The sequence below is a fragment of the Protopterus annectens genome, chromosome 5.part0, assembly GCF_019279795.1.
Source record: "Protopterus annectens isolate FY-2018-M chromosome 5.part0, PAN1.0, whole genome shotgun sequence".
Taxonomy (NCBI): Eukaryota; Metazoa; Chordata; order Ceratodontiformes; family Protopteridae; genus Protopterus; species Protopterus annectens.
In genome coordinates, this window is record NC_056735.1 from 9,188,542 (window position 1) to 9,210,612 (window position 22,071).

The window sequence follows — 22,071 nt, forward strand, 5'->3', positions numbered from 1 at the left end:
TATTCACTTAATTTCAGTGTTGCTGGTCTTCTTCCTGTTCATCTCCATTTCCCAACACCAGACTTTGGTTCAAGTCCAAGGTACTCTTGATTCTTCTAGTCAAATACTGTGCATTTTTCCTGTCTCTCAAGCATTTTCCTCTGGAATATTGGAAAAGGTTTCACTGGCTAAGTTTCTCTGTGAGTTTTACTGTCAGAAGAATGAGAAGCAACGTACAGTTCTGTTTTATGGCTCACTTTTTATAGGATAAAACTTTGCATTGATTTGGACTACAGTACACTGTCACTGTCAGCACACAGGTTTGGTAATTGCAAGTTCACATTCAAAAAATGTTCATCTGTTAAATAGATATGATTTTTCTTCTTACAAATTGAAAGCTCACTAAAGATCTATTATAGACATCTGCTGTATTATCTCACCCCCAAGTAGAAGTCATATATTCAAATCTAAAGGAAACCAAGTATAATGTAACTTGACAGCTTAGCATGACCATGAAGGCCTACAGGTAAAGCTTATCAATACAGGGTTACATTTCTGAAGAAGACATTTCCCACTAACATTTTTATAAACACCTTTATTAAATTATTACTTAAGATATAGGGTAAGATTCCAAAATGAGAAATTCATTGGTAAGTACTATGCTATCTGACTTTGTGGGCCATTTTAAGCCTAACCAATTTTTCTTTCAAAGGTGAGAATTAAATTCTATATCTTGTGTCTGTGAGATAAACACCTTAACTATTATGTCAGCTACCAACTCCCAAGAGAATATTTTTTTCTTCTTCCATGTTAGATTCATATGTAAATACTAAGTAATCAGTCTGCAAACTGTTACATGCCTAGCGAATAACCAGTGACCAAAGGTGAAACTCAAACCCTGTACTTGTGTATAGGAGGTAAACACCTTAACCATTATGCAAACTCCCAGCTCCCTTTTTAATTTATATTTATAAATACTACATCTTATTGTGCCCCCATAAATATGGGCATTGCTGAACCAATTCACGTGTGGATACATAATTTACAGCTACAGCCTGTATTTTATTTTCAGTAATTTTATATTCCAGAAGACTTGAAAGTGGGTCAAAATGTTCCACGACACCAGAATGTCCTGGTCTGGATTCACTGTATTGCAGTGTCAATGGCACAACAGGTAGCAGACATTCCTTTGCTGCAGAAGGTTGTGGGTTCTATTCCCACACTAGGTAGACCCACTACTGACATTGCAATGCAATATGTGGGGGGGGCTACTGCACCTCTGAGTGTGTTGTCTTTGTGATGAGACGTTAAACAGAGGCTCCATTTGTTTGAATCGGTGGTAGCTCAGGTGTATGTAACAGATTCCACAGCAGCTATTGAAAAGAGTTGGTACAGCTACCCAATACTCTAGAAAAATTTCCACGAGAAGTATAAATACCAGCTCAGGTCTCCCCGAAAAGAGATTACTAGCCTAGTGGGACTAACCCCATCAATAAAGGATAAAAAAGTAAATAAAAAAAATCAAGTACAAACAAATATCTGCAAATAAAGCGAACTTTTCTTGATTACCATACCAGTTATATCACTGAATTTCTTTCTAGTAATATTGTTTTGAAAAAAAAAATTCTGGATATTCAATTCTAAACTGTAGTTAGGGTGTGTTTAGGTACATGGGTAATGGATCACTTGTATGTTGAATTCCTGAGTGCAAAGTCACAATTTTAGGCAACGTGTTCTCTCTTTCTCTCTCTCTTTTTTTTTTTGTATTAACATTTCAAATATTGGAAAATATTTAGGTATAACCTGCTTTTAGTTTTTATGGCATAAAGGCAAAATATATTTGTAATTGTATGTTTATTTATCCTACCCCTGAGAAAAAAGGAAAAACTCATACGAGATAATTCTCTGAATGGAGAGACCTCTATGCAAAAGAAGAAAATGCTCAACAAGCCAGAGTGACCAACTTGCTATGAATATGATGAACTGGCCATGGGCATTAATTGGGAGGTCGTAGGGTTCACTATTTCTCTAAGGACTGAAATAGCGACAGGAGACAGTCCCTGGAGCCTGTAAGGCTGTTCATTAAGGGGGCAGCCAAGATCCAGTTGCACAGGTACAGGAAAGTCCTGGACCTTTGCAGCCTCTGCAGAACTGCCACTACTGCCATACAGTTACTTAACACCCTAGGAGCTAAAGGGAAACCACATGGAAGAGTATGAAATTGAAAATGAATATCTTGTATGTGGAAGCACAGGAACTTCTGGGACTCTTGCTATCATAATGTGCAGAAAGGCATCTTAGGAGATCCAAATAGGACATCCAGTCTTCTCCTTTCATATTCTGAAGGATGGACTGCAGTGTGAACATGCAGAAAGACACTTTTAGAATGAAGTGGGTCAGGCTGCTGAAATCTCAAATGCGCCTAAGGTCCTTCATTTCCATCAATACAAAAACGAGCTTGGATTAGAAGTCTAACTCTTAGTGGTCCGATTTATTTGTCCTTGTTTACCGGAAAAGTCCAAGTGAGTAGATACCCACTTTCAGCGGCGGCCCAAGGAGAAAAGCTCCATTTGCTTACAATGCATTACACTAAATTCTAGTCAAACACAGAGTAGTTATATTTATATTTATACACAAACAGCAGTTACATTTATACATTCTAAGATTTTACAGAGGTGGAAGTTAAAGAGAAAGACCACGTGCAACTTAGTGCATTGTACAGGCAACAGTTATGTATAAAAATGTTGTAATTCCAGTAAGAGGTTGAGACTATTCCGTTAAAGAAGAGCATTTGGAGAGTATCGTATGGTGAACACAAAGTCTTAACCTTGTGATGAGCATGTGCAAGACCTGGACTGGTTAAGATGTCATTTAAAACTACCGAGTTTGTTGGAGAGTTTTATTTGTGTGGGAATACTATTCCAAAGTTTAGCAATGTATTGGGAGTACAGCAAGTCTCCTGCAACATTATTTGACTTATTTGTAAGTAAAAAGAATTTGGTACTAGAACGGAGGTCCCTTGCTGGACAGTAGGGCAGTAATAAGTTTTGTAGTGCAAGGCATTTTTCTGGATGATGAAAGTTTGTGTGCTACAGTCAGTTGTGAATATCTTAGACAGTTGTGCAGTTCAAGCCAGTTTAATTGCTTTTATTATGACAATGGTGGCTCCTATGAGGGAGATTGGTGGCAAATTTAGCTACTTTATTGTAGCAGGAGACAAGCTTTTTTCCTCGAGTATTGTGCGAGTTTGTAGGATAAGAGAGGCGTATAAAAGAGTCGGCAATAAGAAGGTGGTGGGTAGAGTTTTTCTTGCATTATCTGTAAAGTACCTATTTATCCTATTAAGGGAGTCTAGTTTCTGGTGTGTAGATTTAACAGTGTGCAGTATATGCTGGTCATATTTGAGATTGTCATCTATTATAACTCCTTGAAGTTTACTGTGAGTTACAGTTTTAATGACAGTATTATTCGCTGACTTTATGGTTAAAGATAGCTTATGACTTTAGCAACATTTTGAGATAAAAAGCATTAACTTAGTTTTTTGGGGGGTTGAGTCTTTGAACCAGGTTTCTACAGAGGAGAATCATTTTTAGGAAATGTATTGCAGCTTATTTATTGTTGAGGCCACACAAATTGATGTTGAGTCATCTGCATACTGAGCTAAACTAGCATGGTGAGGGGACGTGTGGAGGTCATTAATAAATATACTAAATAGGACAGGACCCATGACAGAGCCCTGAGGGATACCTACAGTAACTGGTTGAAAGGATGAGTTGGTTTGTGTTTGTTGCCTTCCAGATAGGTAAATAAGGAACTACAACAAGAAGCATTGAGAAAGTCCTATTGAAAAGAGGCAAATGAACACTTGCTGGTGCGATAGAACATGGTGGACACAAGCAGGCCATGGTTTCTATGTTGGTTTATTATACTGATAAAATGTAGTAGAGCAGTAGTGGTGCTGTGCTGGGACCTAAAGCCATGCTGTGTTTCTGAGAGCAGGTTATTTGAGGTTAGGTACTGCATTATCTGCATATGGATACATTTCTCTAATATTTTGGAAAGGGGGAAATGCATAGCTATAATGTTAATTGCAGTAAATAAATGTTTGTACATTATTTGAGCAGCAAATATTAGTAAAACATGACAAACAATTCAGGTAAAAGTCCAAAAAATGGTGCTAGGCCAGAAAAGGTACCAATAATTCCTGAAAGAATGTAACCAAGAGATTTATTCCTGTTCTCTAGCATGGAATGAAATTGTAACTGTGTCTTATTTACTATGATTGTATATGTAACAAAACTATGTAATGCAGAGCTTTTCTCCCCAGGCCTCCACTGAAAACGGGCTCCCCGGTCATCAAACTGGAAATAAATAAATAAATAAAATAAATAAAAAGGAACAGATGAAAATGAAGGGAAGTCATTAAAATAAAGAAAATTGATTTTGCAAGAAGGAAGCAATTAAATATTAAGCAAAAATTAGTGGTAACCAGGGGACATTTTCTATGTTATGGAAACAGATCTGTGTAAAGGGGGATGGGGCAGGTAACCTGGGAAAGTTTCTATTGCCATGGTGATTAAGTCTTGCCACTGTTATTCTTGCTTGTAACGAGGACAGAACTCTAATCCCAGATTCCCAAGTAATGACCTATTCCTACCCGCTCTAACAGGCATCCTGGATGACTCTTTCTGCTAGAAGTTTCTGACATCTCTTTCTGCACGTCTTGATGGTGTGATATGTCAGACAAGCGTACAGTGTGGAGCTGTGTGGACTGAGGCTGCGTACCCTCTAAATATAACTGACTTTATCCAATTAATAACCGCTAATGCAGGAAAGTGGGGAGGACTTCCATGACTGCTTTACACTGATGAACAAGTTAATCAAAGCTCTCCCAATGTGAAAACAGAAACTTTGGGAAACAGCCAGCAAAAGAAATTCATTTGGATACAATTCATGAACTAGTTAATCACTCACTGCCTGGATGTCAGCACGAAGAAATTTGGAAAAAGTAAGAAATTCGATTAGAAAAGGAGTAAAAAAAAAATACTCTGTGGGGATAAGCCATGCTGCTGTTCAGCAAAAAGCAGCTCAGGGTTCAGCTACAACACAGGAGATGGTGGCCAGTACTTTTCAGGAAAAGTAAATCAAACTCATTCAGGAGGAATATATATACCATCAAATGACAAAAGGCTGGGAAGAATAGAAGAAGCTTTAAGTAGTTATTCAGATGAGCTGATAAAAATGCAGAAATCAGAGACTGAACTGAAGGAAAGACTGGCTGAATATGAGGATTCTCAAGAAATACTGTTTAAAAACAGTAGAACTAAAAGATAGTGCAAGCTGAGAAAACCTGAGATTTTCTGCTGTATTAGCGAAACTAGAAGGAACAGACTGCATTAATTTTATGACAGCACAAATAAACAACTGGACTAGTATTACACAATAGGATCTGTTATCTGGAAGGGCACATAGCGTGCATGTTCCAAATTTGGTCATGAGAAAGAAGCCAAGATCTCCAGTACTAAAGTTGCAATCATACCAGCAGAAAGAGAAGGGGAATTTAAAAAAAAATTGTAGACACTGTATTCAGTATCATGTAGACTACTGAGTGGGGGAACTGTGTCTGACTTATAAGGCATCCACAGATCTTAAACTGATGGACGTACTGCACATCCACCTAGTCTGGAATGTATTCTTCCTCCATGTAAAACAAAGTCATCTCTGTCTTTATTCAAGAGTATCCTAGATTTATGGACAGGAATTGGAAAACGGAGCACAGAACTGCCCCTGTACTACTTAGTGCATTTTAGATGTTGCCTTGGTCCATATCTAATACATGGCACCTATAAATATTAAATAGCACTCGACAGAATTAAACAGCATCGCACTCACAACTGTTCACTATCCTATGGGTAGTATATAAATAAATGTATACCTTGGAGCAAAGTATGGGTAGTTCTAACTAATGGGATAATCAGTTAGGCTTAAAAAGGCCGACAAACGCAGCTAGTTTGGTAGGCAATATTGTACCTGAAGGCCTCACCTTGCATTTCACGCAGAAGTGGGCGTGTCATGAATGATTGATGACCAGGGCTGCATATGTAATGAGCCATGATTGATATGGCATTCTAATCAGCTGGTGAGAAGTAAATTAAATGCCTTTGGGAATAACTTTTATTGGAGGTGCAAAAAGAAGCACAGAAGTACTAAACCTGTCCTTGCAGTAGAGCTGAAGTGTTGTCCTTTACAGAAATATCAAGTTCATAACTTTACCATTTGGAGTGTTTACAAGTTTTTTTTCTCCCCATTTGTATGCAGAGAACGAAGAGCTCTTTTTCCGAGTGGCTGGCATTGCTTTGGCATGTAAGTCACCTCAGTAGGAATGTCACCACAGTAGGACACTTAATTTTCCAGACTAAATTAAGTCAGCAGTCATATTTGCCGAGCCGAAAGCCATATTTTTCATATGTAGCAGTATGCAAAATGTTCTAGTGTTGCTAATGTTTCTTGGGGAAAGTTTCTTCAGTTTTCTTTGTCAAAAAAATAGTATGGTGTAACTGCTACCAGAATGTAAATTGTTCCAGTTGCGTGTGTATTACAACTTTTGCATTTGCTGTGGTAGAAAAATACGTTTTATTGCAGTGTTATTTTTAATGGCTAACTAGGTTTTGTAATTTAATTACATTTTGTGACAAAGGAATAGGTTGGCTTTTACCATAGACACACATTGAACTGTAACACAGTTAAATGTTTTCATTTGGTTAACTTGTAATCTTTGGTGTGTTCTGTATTTTCCTTAATGGCACTAGTCTGCTGTAAAGATCCTTCCATTGGCGATCTTAATATTTGTAAGTATTTCTGTGTAGTTCACTTTGCCTTTTTCATTGCAAAATTAATCTTGATTGGAGCTTTTGAATGACCTTTAAGGTAGTTATGCGTGTAAAGAGATGTTAGGTTTGAAAGTTATTGTGTAAAATAGACATATGCTAGTGTCGCTATTGAGGGAATGCATATTCATTAGTGCCCGATTACGAAATAGCACGGGGGCAGGTTTTGGGAGGGATTTGCTACTGCGCATCTGGTGAGGCCCTCAAGTACAATATTGCCGTTTGGTATTCACCTAACAGGCCGAGTAGAAGGTTGGACAAGGGATTAGAGACTACCTTCCCTAAAATGAACTGATAGCAGAGTTACTGACAAAGAGAAAAAGGATAGGGGAGTATTACATAAAAGATCACCTGTGGTTGAGATTTAGTGGACTGTACAACAGAAACTGTAGTAAAAAAGGGATAATTAGTAGGATGTATAAAATAATGCAAGACAAACAGAATCAATCAGAAGAGATTAGAAAAGACTGGGAAATAAGAATGGAAAGGAAAAATACAAAGGAGCAATGGAAGGACAGCTGCTTGGCTCATAGGAATGCAACAAAATTAGAGAGTCAGGATTTTTTGCAAGGAAGTATTTCCATAGATATTTTTAGATACCCCAAATAGACTTTGGAGAATTTTTCCACAGGTAGACAACAAATGTTGGAGGTGTGATGGGAAAGAGACAGGTACTTGGTAAGTAATAATGGAGAATATTATAGTGGATAAATTACTGTCAGAATAGGAAGGGTTGGGACTTAGAACTATATATTATAATGCATATGTTGGAAATAGATCTATTACCACCTGCAACATGATGTTCTATTACAATATATTATAGTTCAAATCACTCCTAAAGGAACATTTGAGAAGACACTGGTTGTGCTCCTGCCACTCCCCAGGCTAATCTTTTGTCGCCTCTTTTTTACCTCTTTCACCTTACCTTCTAACCTTACCTACATACTATCTACTGTCTTGCTCATTTTACACTGCAATTTGTATTGTTCTGCTGATTGTATTACAGCTACTGTCTCTTGGCTGTTGCGGTCACTGGAACTGTACAATTATTGTTACAGTATTATTTTTACTGCTACATGATTGTGTTGTACTACTGCTGACTTTTCTCCCTGGGTCTTCAATATTTAACAGCACACTGCATTGTTCTTGTCTCTTTTGCAGTATATTATTCTATTGCACTATTGTTTACAGTTACTGTGTTTACTTTGTTGTTTTTGTATTACTGTAGAGTTTTTTCTTCTCTCCCAGAGTCTCTGCTGAAAATGGGTCTCTGGCTCAGTCGGAGTTACCTTGCCAACAAATGTAATAAATAAATAAATAAATTAAATAACAATTATGAATGAAAACTGTGCTGTGATGTAATTTATATACATGTAAATTCAGCTTTGATAGGGTTTTACACAAAACACTGATCGATACATTAGAACACCTAGGTATTGTACTCTTAAGATAAATAGCCACATGGCTTACAAATAGGACAGGGCAAGCATCATACAGCAACTGGACAGGTGAAATTTAAGGTTGCAGGTATTACTTGGAACATGCTATTTTGGGAATGTAATAAACTGGAAGATTATTAAAAATTTCCTTATATAGTACTTTGTCAGAGAAGTAGGGGGAGCAAATTATTACAACTAAGGAAATGATCGCCTTTCACTGTCTTATCTCGTACTATCAAATGTTTACATTGCTAACCTCTCTTCTACCAAAGTGCTTAAATGAATAGCTTGCTAGCATTTGACATTCTTCCGGCATACAATACTGTCAAAGTACTGAATATGTAATTCCACTAAAACACTATATATGTTATACCAACACCTTACCTGACTGCATAAAATATTCTACTTCGTTTATTTCTAAAAATTGTATAATTTTTCTCTATCACTGTTCTAATACTGGAATAGTTTGCCTTTGTAATAATCTTGCACTGTAACTGGAGCTTTTCTCTCTGGGCCTCCACTGAGAATGGGTTTCTGTCCCAGTGGACTTCCCTGGTCAACAAATGCCAACAAATAAATTCTTTCAAGCTGGGATATAGAAACTGAATTGCCTATGTATAGTAACGTCCCACTAAGTTTAAAACAATTACTAGAAAATGAAAGTTAAAATCTAAACCAACTGAAACTGAATTACTGAATGTTGTAATGTAGATAAAAGAATAAGAGGGGATATCTTTAGAAAAGAAGCAATCTACACAGAAATAAATGTCATTTGTGGGACCAATGTGTGTACAATAATGTTCAGGATGAGGAGTGGAATTTGAAGGTAGGACTTGAGCAATCTATGTAATGTCAAAATGAATAACAATTGTTTAAAAAGAAATCTATATGTATACTTCATGAAAGAAAGTAATTTTTCCTAACAGTTTTTCTTTTTATAAATAAATGTGTACTCTTGTTATTGTGCAATGTGTGACATTAATAGAAGGTGCTAAAAAGTCATATGGGAAAGTGGAGACAGATGTCACTCAAATGCTTCCAAAGTGGGAAAGTTGGGTAAGGCCTCAGAAATGCTGCTGCTGACGCCACTAAGGGGACCACAGCTACCCTGATATAATCAGGAACCGCTTCTCTCTAGGGGGAATGGCTTTTCTGGAAGTCATTCTGGAAATTAGGGGTTCTCCCTCGATGACTATTGTTTTTTTTTTTTTTTTTGCTGTTGTCCGTGTTGAAACTACATTTGACAAGGTCTTCTTTATATCCCTGAAAAAGGTTATGCAGAGACTGACACTTCATACTGTCAGCAGAAAAAGTTTTCCATGCTTTTTTTCCATACTCAGCAGGTGTGCTTTTACTTCAGGAACAAAGAGTGAGGCTGCCTTAAATCAGCAAGTTTATAAATGTCATTTTTCTGCCCTTGGTGAAGGCTGTAAACCTGAGTCTGACATAGCAGTTTACAGCAATTGCAGCTCCAGAAGTTGGGCTAAACCTTCAGAGAGTTGTCTGTCAAGCTCTCCGTGACATCTGATATCGATGTAACACATGCTAATTAGAATCATGGGAACTGTAGGAAATACAAGGCTATTTGACCAGAAGCAATATATGTCTTGTCATTAACCATCATTAGCCTCTACCAACCTTCTCAAAGATGGCAAGGCCACTGAGTACTGGAGTGTATTTTAGGGCACCTATTCATTTGTCTGAGCTATACTGAAAGGCTGACATGGAATCAGATTTGTTGACATGTGAAGTGAGTTGATTCCAAAGCAAGGGGAGACACTGGGACTGCAACTTTTGCTGATGTAACCATCAGGCAACTATTCCATAGACTAGTGAAGTTCATCAACCAGATTTTGCTGAAATCAATCATGTAGGGTAGGTAGTTTATGGCCTCAGAGAAAAAAACAAAGATGCAAAAGCAAGGCTCCCAAGATGGTCAGTAAGCCTTCTACTCCTTATCACAGGGATAACCCACTGGGATTCAAAAACTGCTTCTGTAGCAATATAACCTGGCTTAGGAATCTCTTAACAGCCATTCTATTCCTCAGAAGACCACACAATCCTGTTTGGCTTCTTTGAGACAGTAGCCACAATGTCACGGCTTCCCATGCTGCACTAGTTGCTACCTTTTGCGTGTCCACCAATGGACAGACCACACAAGATTACTGCTTGGGGAACTCAGAAACAATTTCCAGTATTCCCTGTAAGGAAGAGACAGTGCCTATGGGTCAGTCCTCAAAGCTGTCTCATCTATTCTGGCCTCTTCAAAACAGAGGTCATCTAAAGCTGACCCAACATGCAATCAATCTGACCTTCGTCTTCCCATTTTGAAATGATGAGTCTGAAGTGAAAGAGGAAGAATGTTTGTGTGCTGATATTATGCAGGAATAGGGCAAGCTTTGTCATGTCTCTATGTCATATGTCAACTGACATCCACACCTAGATGGCAAACCCTCTGCACCTCTGCAGGGGTGTCCGTAACACCAGGGCAATGATCAGCACCAACTGCATACTTCATGCCAAGAAACCTGGCGCAATCAACTGCAAGACTGGACCCATCAATACCAGCATTAATACCAAAATATTAAATGTCCAGTATGGCAATGTGTCAACTCCCAGCAGTAGCAGTCTCATCAGCACCAGAAAGATTGTGCCACATCCATCAACATTGGTGATCCAGCCACAGAAAAGTCATCAATGCTTAATGCTGCAGCCCTGACACTGGAATTGCAATCACTGTTGACAGGTCTTCAACAGTCTACATCCTTTGGGTCAATGCCTGCAATCTAGGACCTGTGTGAAGATCATGGACACCAGTAAGCAATGTTTGGACGCTTAGGAAAGGCCTCCATCCAATGTCGAAACAGAAAGTGAAGGAGCCACAGACATCTTCTAAGCCCAAAGAATGTCACTGACAAACCTAATCAAACTCATACACCAGCATAGGAAAAGATGTGGAGGATGCCGGTCTAAGGCTTAAAATCTGACCAGCCTCATTGTCTGTCAAAAGAAGTCAACCTCGAAGATTTTGCAAGTCCCAGTGGGAATTTGTTTTCTACTGCTTGTAAAATTACTTTAAGAACTATGCCTTCCACTATCCACTAAACTACAGAACTTGGGAGACCAAGGTCTGGGCTTGTCAGATTTAAGGGCCTTAGAGTGCTTACATCTGTTTGGATTGAGGGGGATGTGCAAAAGAATGGGAAGTTACCAGCTGAGAAAAGGGACAAAGAGCTTTCAACTTCGAACAGGATTCACTGGACTGAACAGAGAGCTACTTCTCATATAAGTGCAACTTAAATTTACTTTTCAGATCCTACTACATGATAACAGTTAGGGTATGGGTACATTTAAAGTTGTTATAAAGATATGTTCTTCACCCCAAACAAATCAAGCATGACTCATGCTTTCTTGCAGCAGTATTTTATTCCCCCACCTGCACTTCTTAAATGTTCAGTCTGTGGTGGCCAGAAATGGGAGACACCCCTAAAAAATATCAATAGCAACAACAGTTGGAAAAGGATTACATTTCATAAATATTCCAAAACCCTTTAGTCTTATGATCATTTATGCTTTCTGAGTACACCCCACCCCCGCAGAATGCACGTCTTTTTTCCAGGATGATCATATCAGTCAATCTTGGGAGTAAATTTGTGAAAACCCATCCAGTTATCTAGGTTATTTTAATGGAAGACAGTGAGTCACACTGCTTAACATGCAGGGGAAGTTTATTCCACACATTTAGGAGGTACTAAGTTATAAACCTGTTCCTCCACCATGTTTTATCTACTGGAGAAGAATCTGGTCCTTGGATCAAGTATTGATGGAGCCACTGAACTTGCAGGGATACAGGAGATCCAAAACAACTGGGTCTCTTATGGCATGGTAGCGAGACAGAGATCTTCACTCCAAAGTCCATAACACACTGAATAAAGGAATAAAGTTTCCAGTCTCTCTTGGTAGCTCATGGATTTTAGGTCTGTAATCTTTTTGGTTAGTAATCTTTGGGGTCCTTCTAACAGCCTGATAAGTTTACTGAGATACATTCCTAACTGGACAATGTACTCAAAAAAATAGACTGATCAATTCTAATTATAGGAGAGTGATTACCTCTTTAGAATTTGAAGACATTCCTTTTCTGCAAAAAGCCGTACTAAATAAAAGGCTTTCCTGACAACTATTCTCACATCATATATAAATGAGAGGGAGTTATCAACCCAAATTCCTCAGTCCCAAACTACATTTTAATTTTGAAGAGCCATCTTGTCTATATAGTATGATGAGAGGAAGGGCTGTTTACCAAAAATAACAGACAATACTACACTTTGTAGCATTTTAATGCACCAAGAATTTACCAAGGAGAGTTCAAGCTAGAGGTTTTAGGTGTCACAGGGTGACCTAACAACTTCCTCCAGTTTGCAGTCATCAGTAAACTTTGTTAGCCATACTTCTTGGCCATTTGCTTGGAGATTTGATAAGTAGTAGTATGTCTTTCGGCTTATCCCAGTTAGGGGTCGCCGCAGCGGAACTCTGGTCCGCTAATGATTGGCAGTTGATTTTTACGGTGCCGAGTTGCCAGCCCGATGCCCAACCTTCAAATAAGGCACACCCATTTACGCACACACCTACCTGCATGTCTTTAGATGTCATTTGACCGCAGTGAGGACATGCAGACTCCACACACAAGGTGCTCCAGCCGAGAATCAAACGGGAGAACCTCTTGCTGTGAGGCGACAACGCTAACCGCTACACCACCATGGCGCTTGGAGACATGATAAATAAAGGCCAAAAAAAAAAAAGATGGTCCTAGAAATGAGCCCTGAGGGACACCTCTAGTCACTTTCATACATTCTGAGACTCCTGCAACTCACATTGTGAGGGTTCTGTCTTTTTAGAACTTACTGAAATACACTACTAGTACCTGCTTTGGAGAAAGTGATTCAACACATCCCTGTTCTGCAACACACCACCATGATACACATGTGCAGTGTGGTTACCATCTCTAATCCTTTTTATAGATATGAAACCTGGGTACGTTTCTTAGGAAGGAGTTAAAAGAGCAAAAATGTTAAAAATTAAAGAAATATGTTGCCAGAAAATGCTGACTAGAAGGTCCTCATGGGAGAAATTAGAACTAGAGCAAAAAATAAAGATAGCAAAACATCACAAATGTAACACAACAAAATGTAATAAACATGAACAACAAAGAAAAAAATTGTGAAAAATCAGAAAGAAGTCTGGGAGCATTTACTTGTGAGAACTCTGTGCACATCTAAAGGAAACTGAAGAAAGCCTGCACATTGCATTAAGGAATAAGGAAGGGACACAGTAATGTGGGAAAGTGTAAGTTGCTGAGCTGTCCTAATACCTGCCAACATTGATCCTGTTGTTACTCAGAAGAGACCTCATATCAGAGCATTAGTTTCAACTATGTTTGCATAGATACTATCCTAAAAACCACAATGCAAAAGCAGAGAAAACTTCAAGAAGAAGCAGAAAAGTGGTGTAAAAGATCAAATTAGAACTCCTGAAATTCAGGATCACCAATACTATTGGGTCTATATTACAAAGATGAAAGCTGAAATCTGCGAACGCTATAGCATCGACACATAAACGATCTACGAAAACAGTGAAAGACGGAAACACCGAAAGTCACAACACCGAATGGATTCCCGGAAGCAATAGCACCATATAGGTAAGTAAAACCTAAGTAAAAAAACATAACGTAAAACAGTATTACAAACATTTTTGCAGGGGGGCAAGCCCCCCCTGCACCCCCCAAGTGAGGGCTGCACCCCCCTACGTATATATACCAACTCCAAGACCACACTACAGTGGGAAAAATTATATATTTCCTCATCCTCACGATCATCCTGCTGGCCAGGGAAATTAGTTTGGCGTTGTGTCTTTCGGCGTTTCCGTCTTTCTCTTTTCGTAGATCAACGTTTATGTGTCGATGTTACAGAGTTCGTGGATTTCAGCTTTCGTCGTTCTGATATAGACCCTACTATTAACAAGTTCAGCACTTTTCTCCTTTCGTAACCAGATCTCCACCAAACTAAAATTCACCATCTTCCTGAAATAGGGAAAAAACTAACCTCGCAGGACACCAAGTCAGTCATTCATTACACAACGGTGTTACCAAATCACAGGATCAAACATAAAAGAGGTCGAAGTGAGATCTTTAGAAAAGGATAGAAGCAAATTACATACAAAAACATGGGAATTCTGGGAATAATACTTGCAGAATGATGTTCTGGAGGAGGAATGAAGTTTAAGGGAAGGCATGAATTGAGTGATCTCTGTAATGATGGATTGATGATAACTGTACAGATGATGATAACTGTATGTGATGCATAATGTTTGTAATTGAGAATGTGCTGATATGGTTTGCTTTAATTTATATAAATGTATGATTGTCTATGTCATAAGTGATAATTCACAATAGGAACAGGGTGACCCTAAAGCTGTAGCTATAGGGGTTATATTTGCATTAACCAAGCCTAGTTATGCTACAGTCCTTCTATTTGCTCTGGTTTTAAAAACTCTGTGTCCATTGTTGCTGGTTTGTTCTTACAGCAGCAACGGGCAAAGTGTTTTTTTTTTAAACCAGAGCAACTAGAAGGACTGTAGGATAACTAGGCTTTTTTAATGCAAATATAAACTCTATAGCTATGGCTTTAGGGTCATCCTGTTCCTATTGTGTACTTCATGCCTAGCAGTACCCCCCCTCCCCAAGGCAATGCCAGACTTGTTATATTCTGCCTTAAAACAGGGTAAATATAGTTTCAAAATTCTTCATAAGAAATAATTCAATAAAGATATTTAAAAAAATAAACAGAAAGGAGGTCAGCTGACCATTAACATAACAACTAAAGAGAAGGTCGGAGAAAACAGACTATGGTGGTTCTGGTGTGCAAGAAAGCAGAAAACAATCTGGAGAAGTTTTTACACACAGGAAGAAGGCAAGAGGAAATGAGGGCATCCAGCAAAGAGATGGATGGACTTTGTATTTGAAGGCCTTTAACAGTCAGGTATGAATGTTGCAGAGTTTAGGAGAGAGGTACTGAATCAAGAGATATGGCAACAATTAAAATGACACCCCGACTCCATGCAGAAAATGTGAAACAATGGGGTTAATGATGCTTATTATAAACTTAAATTTCAGAGTCTCTAATTTTCCTTGCCAATGGCTCTAAATATAATTAACAAATAAACAGAAAAGAGGACATCCCTAACTGTTCAATCCTCCCATCTTAATTTTTGCCTCTGACCTTTCATATATCATCCTTATTAACGCTAATATTCTATCAGGAATGCAAATGCTACTACTGTCATAGATCCCAGAAGACTATAATGAATGCTTTCTGTGCATCAAGACCCACCAACAACAGTATTTTCCTACAATCTGCTTCCCTCTGGATCATCATTGTTCTATTATTAATGTTGTTAAATGTTTGCCTCCCCTTCACAAAACCATAATGATCCATAGCTGTCACGTTTGGCACCAACATTGCCATTCTTCTAGCTTGTACAGACATAAATTATAATCATAGTTTAAAATTGAAATTGGCTATATTAAGCTGGGTCTGAAGGATTTTTACCCTCTTTGATACAGCAACTACAGCGTTCTTTGAAGATGCTGGCTCTTTCCTTCCTTTTAAAATATTTTTTAAGCAAAAGATTTTAAGTCTTTAACACCTTCTTCCCTCCTAACTTTAAAACTTCCACAGGAATACCATCTGTGCATAGAGAATTCCCTGTTGACTGATTACATATTACAATTTTATTTCATCCTTTCCTGTCTTAACTATTAATTTTTGTTCCTAATCTTCCTCTAACCTTGGCATAATTAAGTCTTCCATTTGTGCCTTTTCTTTACTCCGCATTCCTCTTTACACAAATCTGTATAAAACTTCCCAAAATATTTTTGCCATAGGCTTCATGGGTTTGGCAGCAATCTTTTCTGCTCTCTAAAACCTAAGTTGTTATGCTAAAAGATCGCATTAGAGTTGTCAAAAATATTTGCTTAACAGCAACACTTCTAAATGCGTGTATATTATCCAAATACTCAATTATCTTCCCACTTACACTCAACAACTGTTCCCTTTCTGTGAGATTATCCTTTTTCTGCAATACTGTAACATTTGACAATCTCTCTGAATACTTTCTATAATTTTTTCCCATATCTCTCTCTTACCTCTACCATGTTTTAAACTCCATTTTATTTTATTCCACTCCCAAACTATCCCGTCTGAAGAAATTTCTGTATTCCCTAATAACTACTTAATAATTTTCCCCACCTATTCCTTAAATTCATCACTTTTTAAAGAGATAAGTAAAAAAGCACCAGAGTCTCATTTTTTTACTTCATTACCCTGCATCTTCATCTTAGTCTTTATTGGCGTATGATCTGAAATAGTTATTGGATGTGTTACAAAGCTTTCAATTAAATACCTGTGTTCCAGTTATTCATAATTTCTATACAGCCTAGCCCAGATGTTGTACCATGGGAACAATATGTAAATTCTGTTTGAGAATCTACTAGCAAAATCACATCTTCCACTCCAAATATTCCCATATAGTTCTTTAGAAAAAATTTCTCCCTGTTGTTATATTTTCCCCTTCTACGTTGTCCTGATACTGTTGCTGCTGCAAATCTGGTTCCAGTTCCTAGCCATAAATAATATTCCTTGGGGAAAGCTAATTATTTCTTCCAAAATTATTTTAATCTCCATAATAGTAGCTTTAAGTGGAGTATAAATACAGGCAAGTGTAATCCTTCTTCCCTGTCAATAATCCCTTATTACCAAAAATGTACCATTATTGTCTTTCTTTTCCTCTTCTATCACTACTGGAGTCCCTCTCACAACCAAGATTATCATTTCCCTTTACTTCATCAATGAAACTCTGCTGAATATATATCCATTCTGAACATTTTTCTTTGCCAAATTCACACGCTTATTTCTAACCAAATGAGTATCCTGTAACAGTGCTGTATGCACCCCACAGTTTTCAATATAATTGCATAATCTTTGCTTTTTGTCTATACCTGCAATGCTATTTACATTCCTTGAGAAAATTGATAAGATAGCCATAATAATAAAAACCTCTTACTTTCAAATATTCTGCGTGACAGTTCAGTTCTTTTAAATATATGTTGCCACGTTACAACTTACATGCACATACTAAAGCCTGGCAGGCTGACCTTGTATGCAGCTGCTGCATCTCATCTCTGTTTGAGCCCATGTCACATTTTCTCAGACTTTTTGCTTCAATAAAACACTCAAGAAATAAAAAATAAAAATATATTAATCAACCCTCAACCTTTTTAGCTCACAGCAAACACAGAAAACTATATAAACTTTGTTCCTGTTCTCACCCCGGCTAAACACCTCAACCCATAAATATCCAAATCCTTTCTCAATACCACTTTTCTCAATATCTCCTGGCTTTTGAATCCTTCTTACTCCCAGATCATAATATGTCCCCCCCCCAAAAAAAAAATGGACGGAAAAAGTGATATTGTTTGAAATGTTTGACAACTGCATATAATTGTTTTAATATGCCTAACTTTGTTACTTCTGTTTTAAACACTACAGTAAGAACTTGTAATTTGTATTCCTTTTTGTGCACTCTAATTGTTGTAACTAGCATATGTCATTTGTAAATACTATTGTAATCTTCCTTGGAGCTTTACTCCCCGGGTCTCCACTGAAAACGGGCTTTTGGCCCAGCTGGACACTACCTGGTTAATAAACAAAATAAAATAAAATAAATAAATTTTAAAGAAGGGAAGTAATTCCAACATAAAGAAGCAGTTACCTCAAACAGACAGCTACACTCACTGCTTTAAACCTAGCTTTAAAATACGTAATCATGCTGGAAGCACATGCTTGAGCCTGTGCTCTGTTTTGCACTGATACAATCTGCCCTCGTCTTATTTCTATTTCCTGCCCAGGTGCGAGAAAGAACTTGCATGCTCTCACTTAGTTAATCAACAGGGGTGATAAAATCCTGAACTTGGTCCATTCAAATATGCCCCATTAATCCCCACCAATTGTAACTTCCTCCCTGGGCAAATAAGACCACTATTCAATCAAATTCACCTTAAGATTGAAGGATGAAGCATCTTTCAATCCCTTGGTATTCAGAGATTATGCAAATGCTAATCTATTAAAACTGAGCCATGACCTGGCTAAATTCAAAAGAACCTTCCATCTTAATAACTATACTGCTTATGTAGAATCCTACACTGTCAAATTTTATGCCCATGTAAATAGCTGCACAGATGCACAACAATGATCTTGAAGGAACTCTAGACCCTAATCAAATCAAACTAAGCAAGACAGGAGGTACAACAGCCATCCAGGTGAACACTAACCAGAAAACCTTCTTTAATTATATTAAATTGTCAGAAACAATGCCTAGCACTGTGAAGAGCTAATAGTAAATATTGCATACTCAAATCCAAAGGACATAGCAGAAAAAATTAGCTCAAACTTCACCCCCCAATAGATCACATACCCAGACATATAACCCACTCTCCAAACTCCCAAGAATAAGTTCTCAGTGAGCTATGGCCAAGAAGACTGTGCCTATGTGGCCAGATAATACATCAGGCTGCCTACTGGTCAGTCTGAAACATGAGTTGTCTTATCTCTAACAAAAGCTATTCGATATCAGCCTAAAAGAAGATTTGTGCCAAATGAAAGGAAGTCAGCAACAGTAATTTCCTTGCACAAAGGTAGGGCTTCAAAGGACCTGGGTAATTACAGAACCATAAGCCTGACCAGTCTCATTTGTAAGGTTAAGGAAAGGATCATTATGTAATTAATATACAAGGATATCGGTAATCTACATAATCTCAATCCAACCCATTTCAGATTCATCAAGGTCAAGTCCTGCTTACTTAATTTGGTCATTTTTTTCAAAAAAAGTTACTGAAACAATGCACAAGGGCAAAACACTGCACACCGCATAACCAACACCATCCCACACCCTGGTATCACATATAAACTCTTACAGCTAAATGTCAATCCCCATGTAACTCACTGTAAAGCAAACTGGCTCACAAACAGAAACCAGCAAGCTATGGAGAGTGGGTCTACTTACTCCAAAATACCTGTTACCAGCAGTGTACCCCCAGGGTTCAGTCCTTGGGTCACTACTCTTTGGCATTTACTTCTTGGACTTCAAAACTAATGTTAGAGGTTTGTAGCTGGCCAAATTTGCAGAAGCTGGTGCCATAAGAAACCCAGCAGAAGACACCAAGCTCCTTCAAGGAGGTCTCTCCCAAACAAGTATCTGGTGTCAAAACCATGGACTAAAACTAAATGCCAAAAAGTATATAAGCAAATCCTTTGTCACACATGATTCTCCTTGTAACTATCAAATTGACAATGCACCCCTGAAAACTGATCCTGTGCTTAAGGATCTGGGAACCTGTCAGCAATGACCTGTCCTTTGATTATCACATATCCACTGCTGTAGTAAGGAAGTCCTTTTTCAACACACAGCTCTATAAAGGTACTGCATCCAGATCCAAGGATGTTACTATTCCGCTGTACTCAGCACTCATTAAGCTGGTCACTGAAAATTATACCTCTTTTGGCATGTATCTGTCCAAACACTTGTCACAACTGTAATGACCACAACATTTTCTCACTAAAAACATCATGAGCATAAAAGTATGCAAACTGTCTCAAAACCTTGCCCCTCTTCAGCATCATACAGCCTACTGACAGGTGACCTCTACTCTGCACATAGAGCTTAAACAGACCCTAGTCTATCAGGCCTATTATACTTTCTTAAGTCCAGTGGTATCTTAAACACCCACTCAATGGATCTGACTCTTTTGCAAAATAAATAGAAATGTTGGAGGCACTCGTTTGCATCACAGAGACTACAACTTCTATTGAACTGACTCCATCTCCACATAAAGTAAAGTATCTAATGTACAAACTGATTTTATCCCTTCAGGTGACTAAAAGGGAATTCATGTCACAACTGTCTGAGACTATTTTTCTGTTTTTGCTTAGCACTAGCTAACAGCTTATCCAAGCACTTAACTACAACTCTTTAACAGCAGCATAAACATTCAGCTACGAAACCAAAAATCTTACACACTAGAAGGAAGCTGATAATTACTGAAAAAAAGTGTTGTTTACAACAAAAACAAACAGTACTCAATTCTGGAGTTCCAAAACCAGAATGAGCCTTCTGGACATATTATAGGATGAACAGGATGCACCTACTGCACTGTCATTACCTGAAATTGGACCAGGCAAACTGCAAGGCATTTTGGAAGTTCCGATCATCCTCTTTCAGTCCACTGATACATCGAATTAGTTCTTTAATTCCAGCCTCTTGTTCTCTCTCGAAATTCGTCCAATGAGCCATATTTAATCAGGTATCCAGGAGAAGAAAGTAGTTTACTTTTACAAAAAAAATCCTTCTTACGTTTCAGTTAAAGTGCAAATACCAATCAGGTAACATGCAGTCCGTTTGATTACAATGCAGATTATTACAACAAAAATAATTTTGCTTCCTACATTTCAGCTATACCACTAACACTTTTCAAGCACTGTCCAATTCATTTTTGTAAAGAGCGCATGCGCACAGTACTGTTGTCAAGCGCAAAGCAGAGCCAAACGGCGTCAACCAATCACAGCAGTGGGGAGTTTGACGTTTGAATCGGCGGTAAAAGGAGTGATGTAAAGGTTTCAATTCCAGTAGCGAGCTACCTGTTTTCACTTTTTCAGGTTCTATTGGGAGTTTAGGATGTAAGTCAGTCATTTATTGCAAAAACGATTTTAGGACATTTAACGATATGGTAGACAATATCTGTGCAGAGCAGTCGTAGTAGCTATTTACAACATATACAATAGCTGAATTGGATGGGCATATGAAAAAGGAAGACCCTAACCTAAAGATGAGGCAGTTATGAGTGTTGATAGAGGGGGAGCAGGGCGGAGAAGTGGGAAGGTTGTTGGCGTTTATAAAGAGTATAAAACAAAGTGATGCAAGTTAAACGATATGGTAAGGTAGATTGTTTCGAGACAAGCTGTTTTATGTGATTTCTCTATTCTGGAAGAATTTGTACCGTACATCTCGAAATAGTAAGCTTTTTAGTTGTGTTGGGAATTTTGGGTAGCTGGGGATGGATGGATTCCCAGATTTTGGGATCCAGTACAGAGAAAGAGTGGCCAGTGGACTGAGGCTTATTTGAGTTTCACTGAAAATATCAGATGCCATCGCACTTAAGCAAAAATGGTTGCAAACTGGGCGCCGTAATCGACTCTCCAGCCGACACAAGCATCCTCCAAAAGGGCCTCATAAAAACAGACAACTGGTGCCAGAGCCATGGCCTTAAGCTAAACGCCAAAAAGTGTATAGTCATCCCCTTTGGCAAAAATAAAGTGCCCACAAATTACCACATAGGTGGTAATCCATTAAGTACAGAAGAAGTAATTAGGGACCTGGGGGCCCAAGTTGATAGCAATCTCTCATTTGACAACCATGTGGCCAAAGTGGTTAGAAAAACATTTTATATAGCCCACCTAATCATGAAGGGATTCACATCTAGATCAGGGGAGGTCATCGTGCCTCTTTACTCATCCCTCATCAGGCCCATAATTGAGTACAATGCCCCTTTTGGGATGTACCTTACCAGACACCTGCAGCAACTGGAAAGACCCCAAAAGTACCTCACCAAGAGGATCAAAGGGCTCAAACAGATGTCATATGCAGCCCGGTTAAAGAAA

General features: G+C 38.3%; 1 protein-coding gene across 1 annotated transcript in view; it reads right to left on the minus strand.

Annotated features, from left to right (window-relative positions):
• Nucleotides 1-20,908, minus strand: part of TUBGCP5 (tubulin gamma complex associated protein 5) — a 1,009,385-nt gene extending 988,477 nt beyond the window's left edge. Inside the window, exon 1 of the mRNA XM_044072063.1 lies at nucleotides 20,577-20,908. Within this exon, the coding sequence (XP_043927998.1) occupies nucleotides 20,577-20,707 (131 nt within the window). The 5' untranslated portion in view covers nucleotides 20,708-20,908. The remainder of the gene's footprint in view (nucleotides 1-20,576) is intronic.
• Between the last annotated feature and the right edge of the window lie 1,163 nt (nucleotides 20,909-22,071).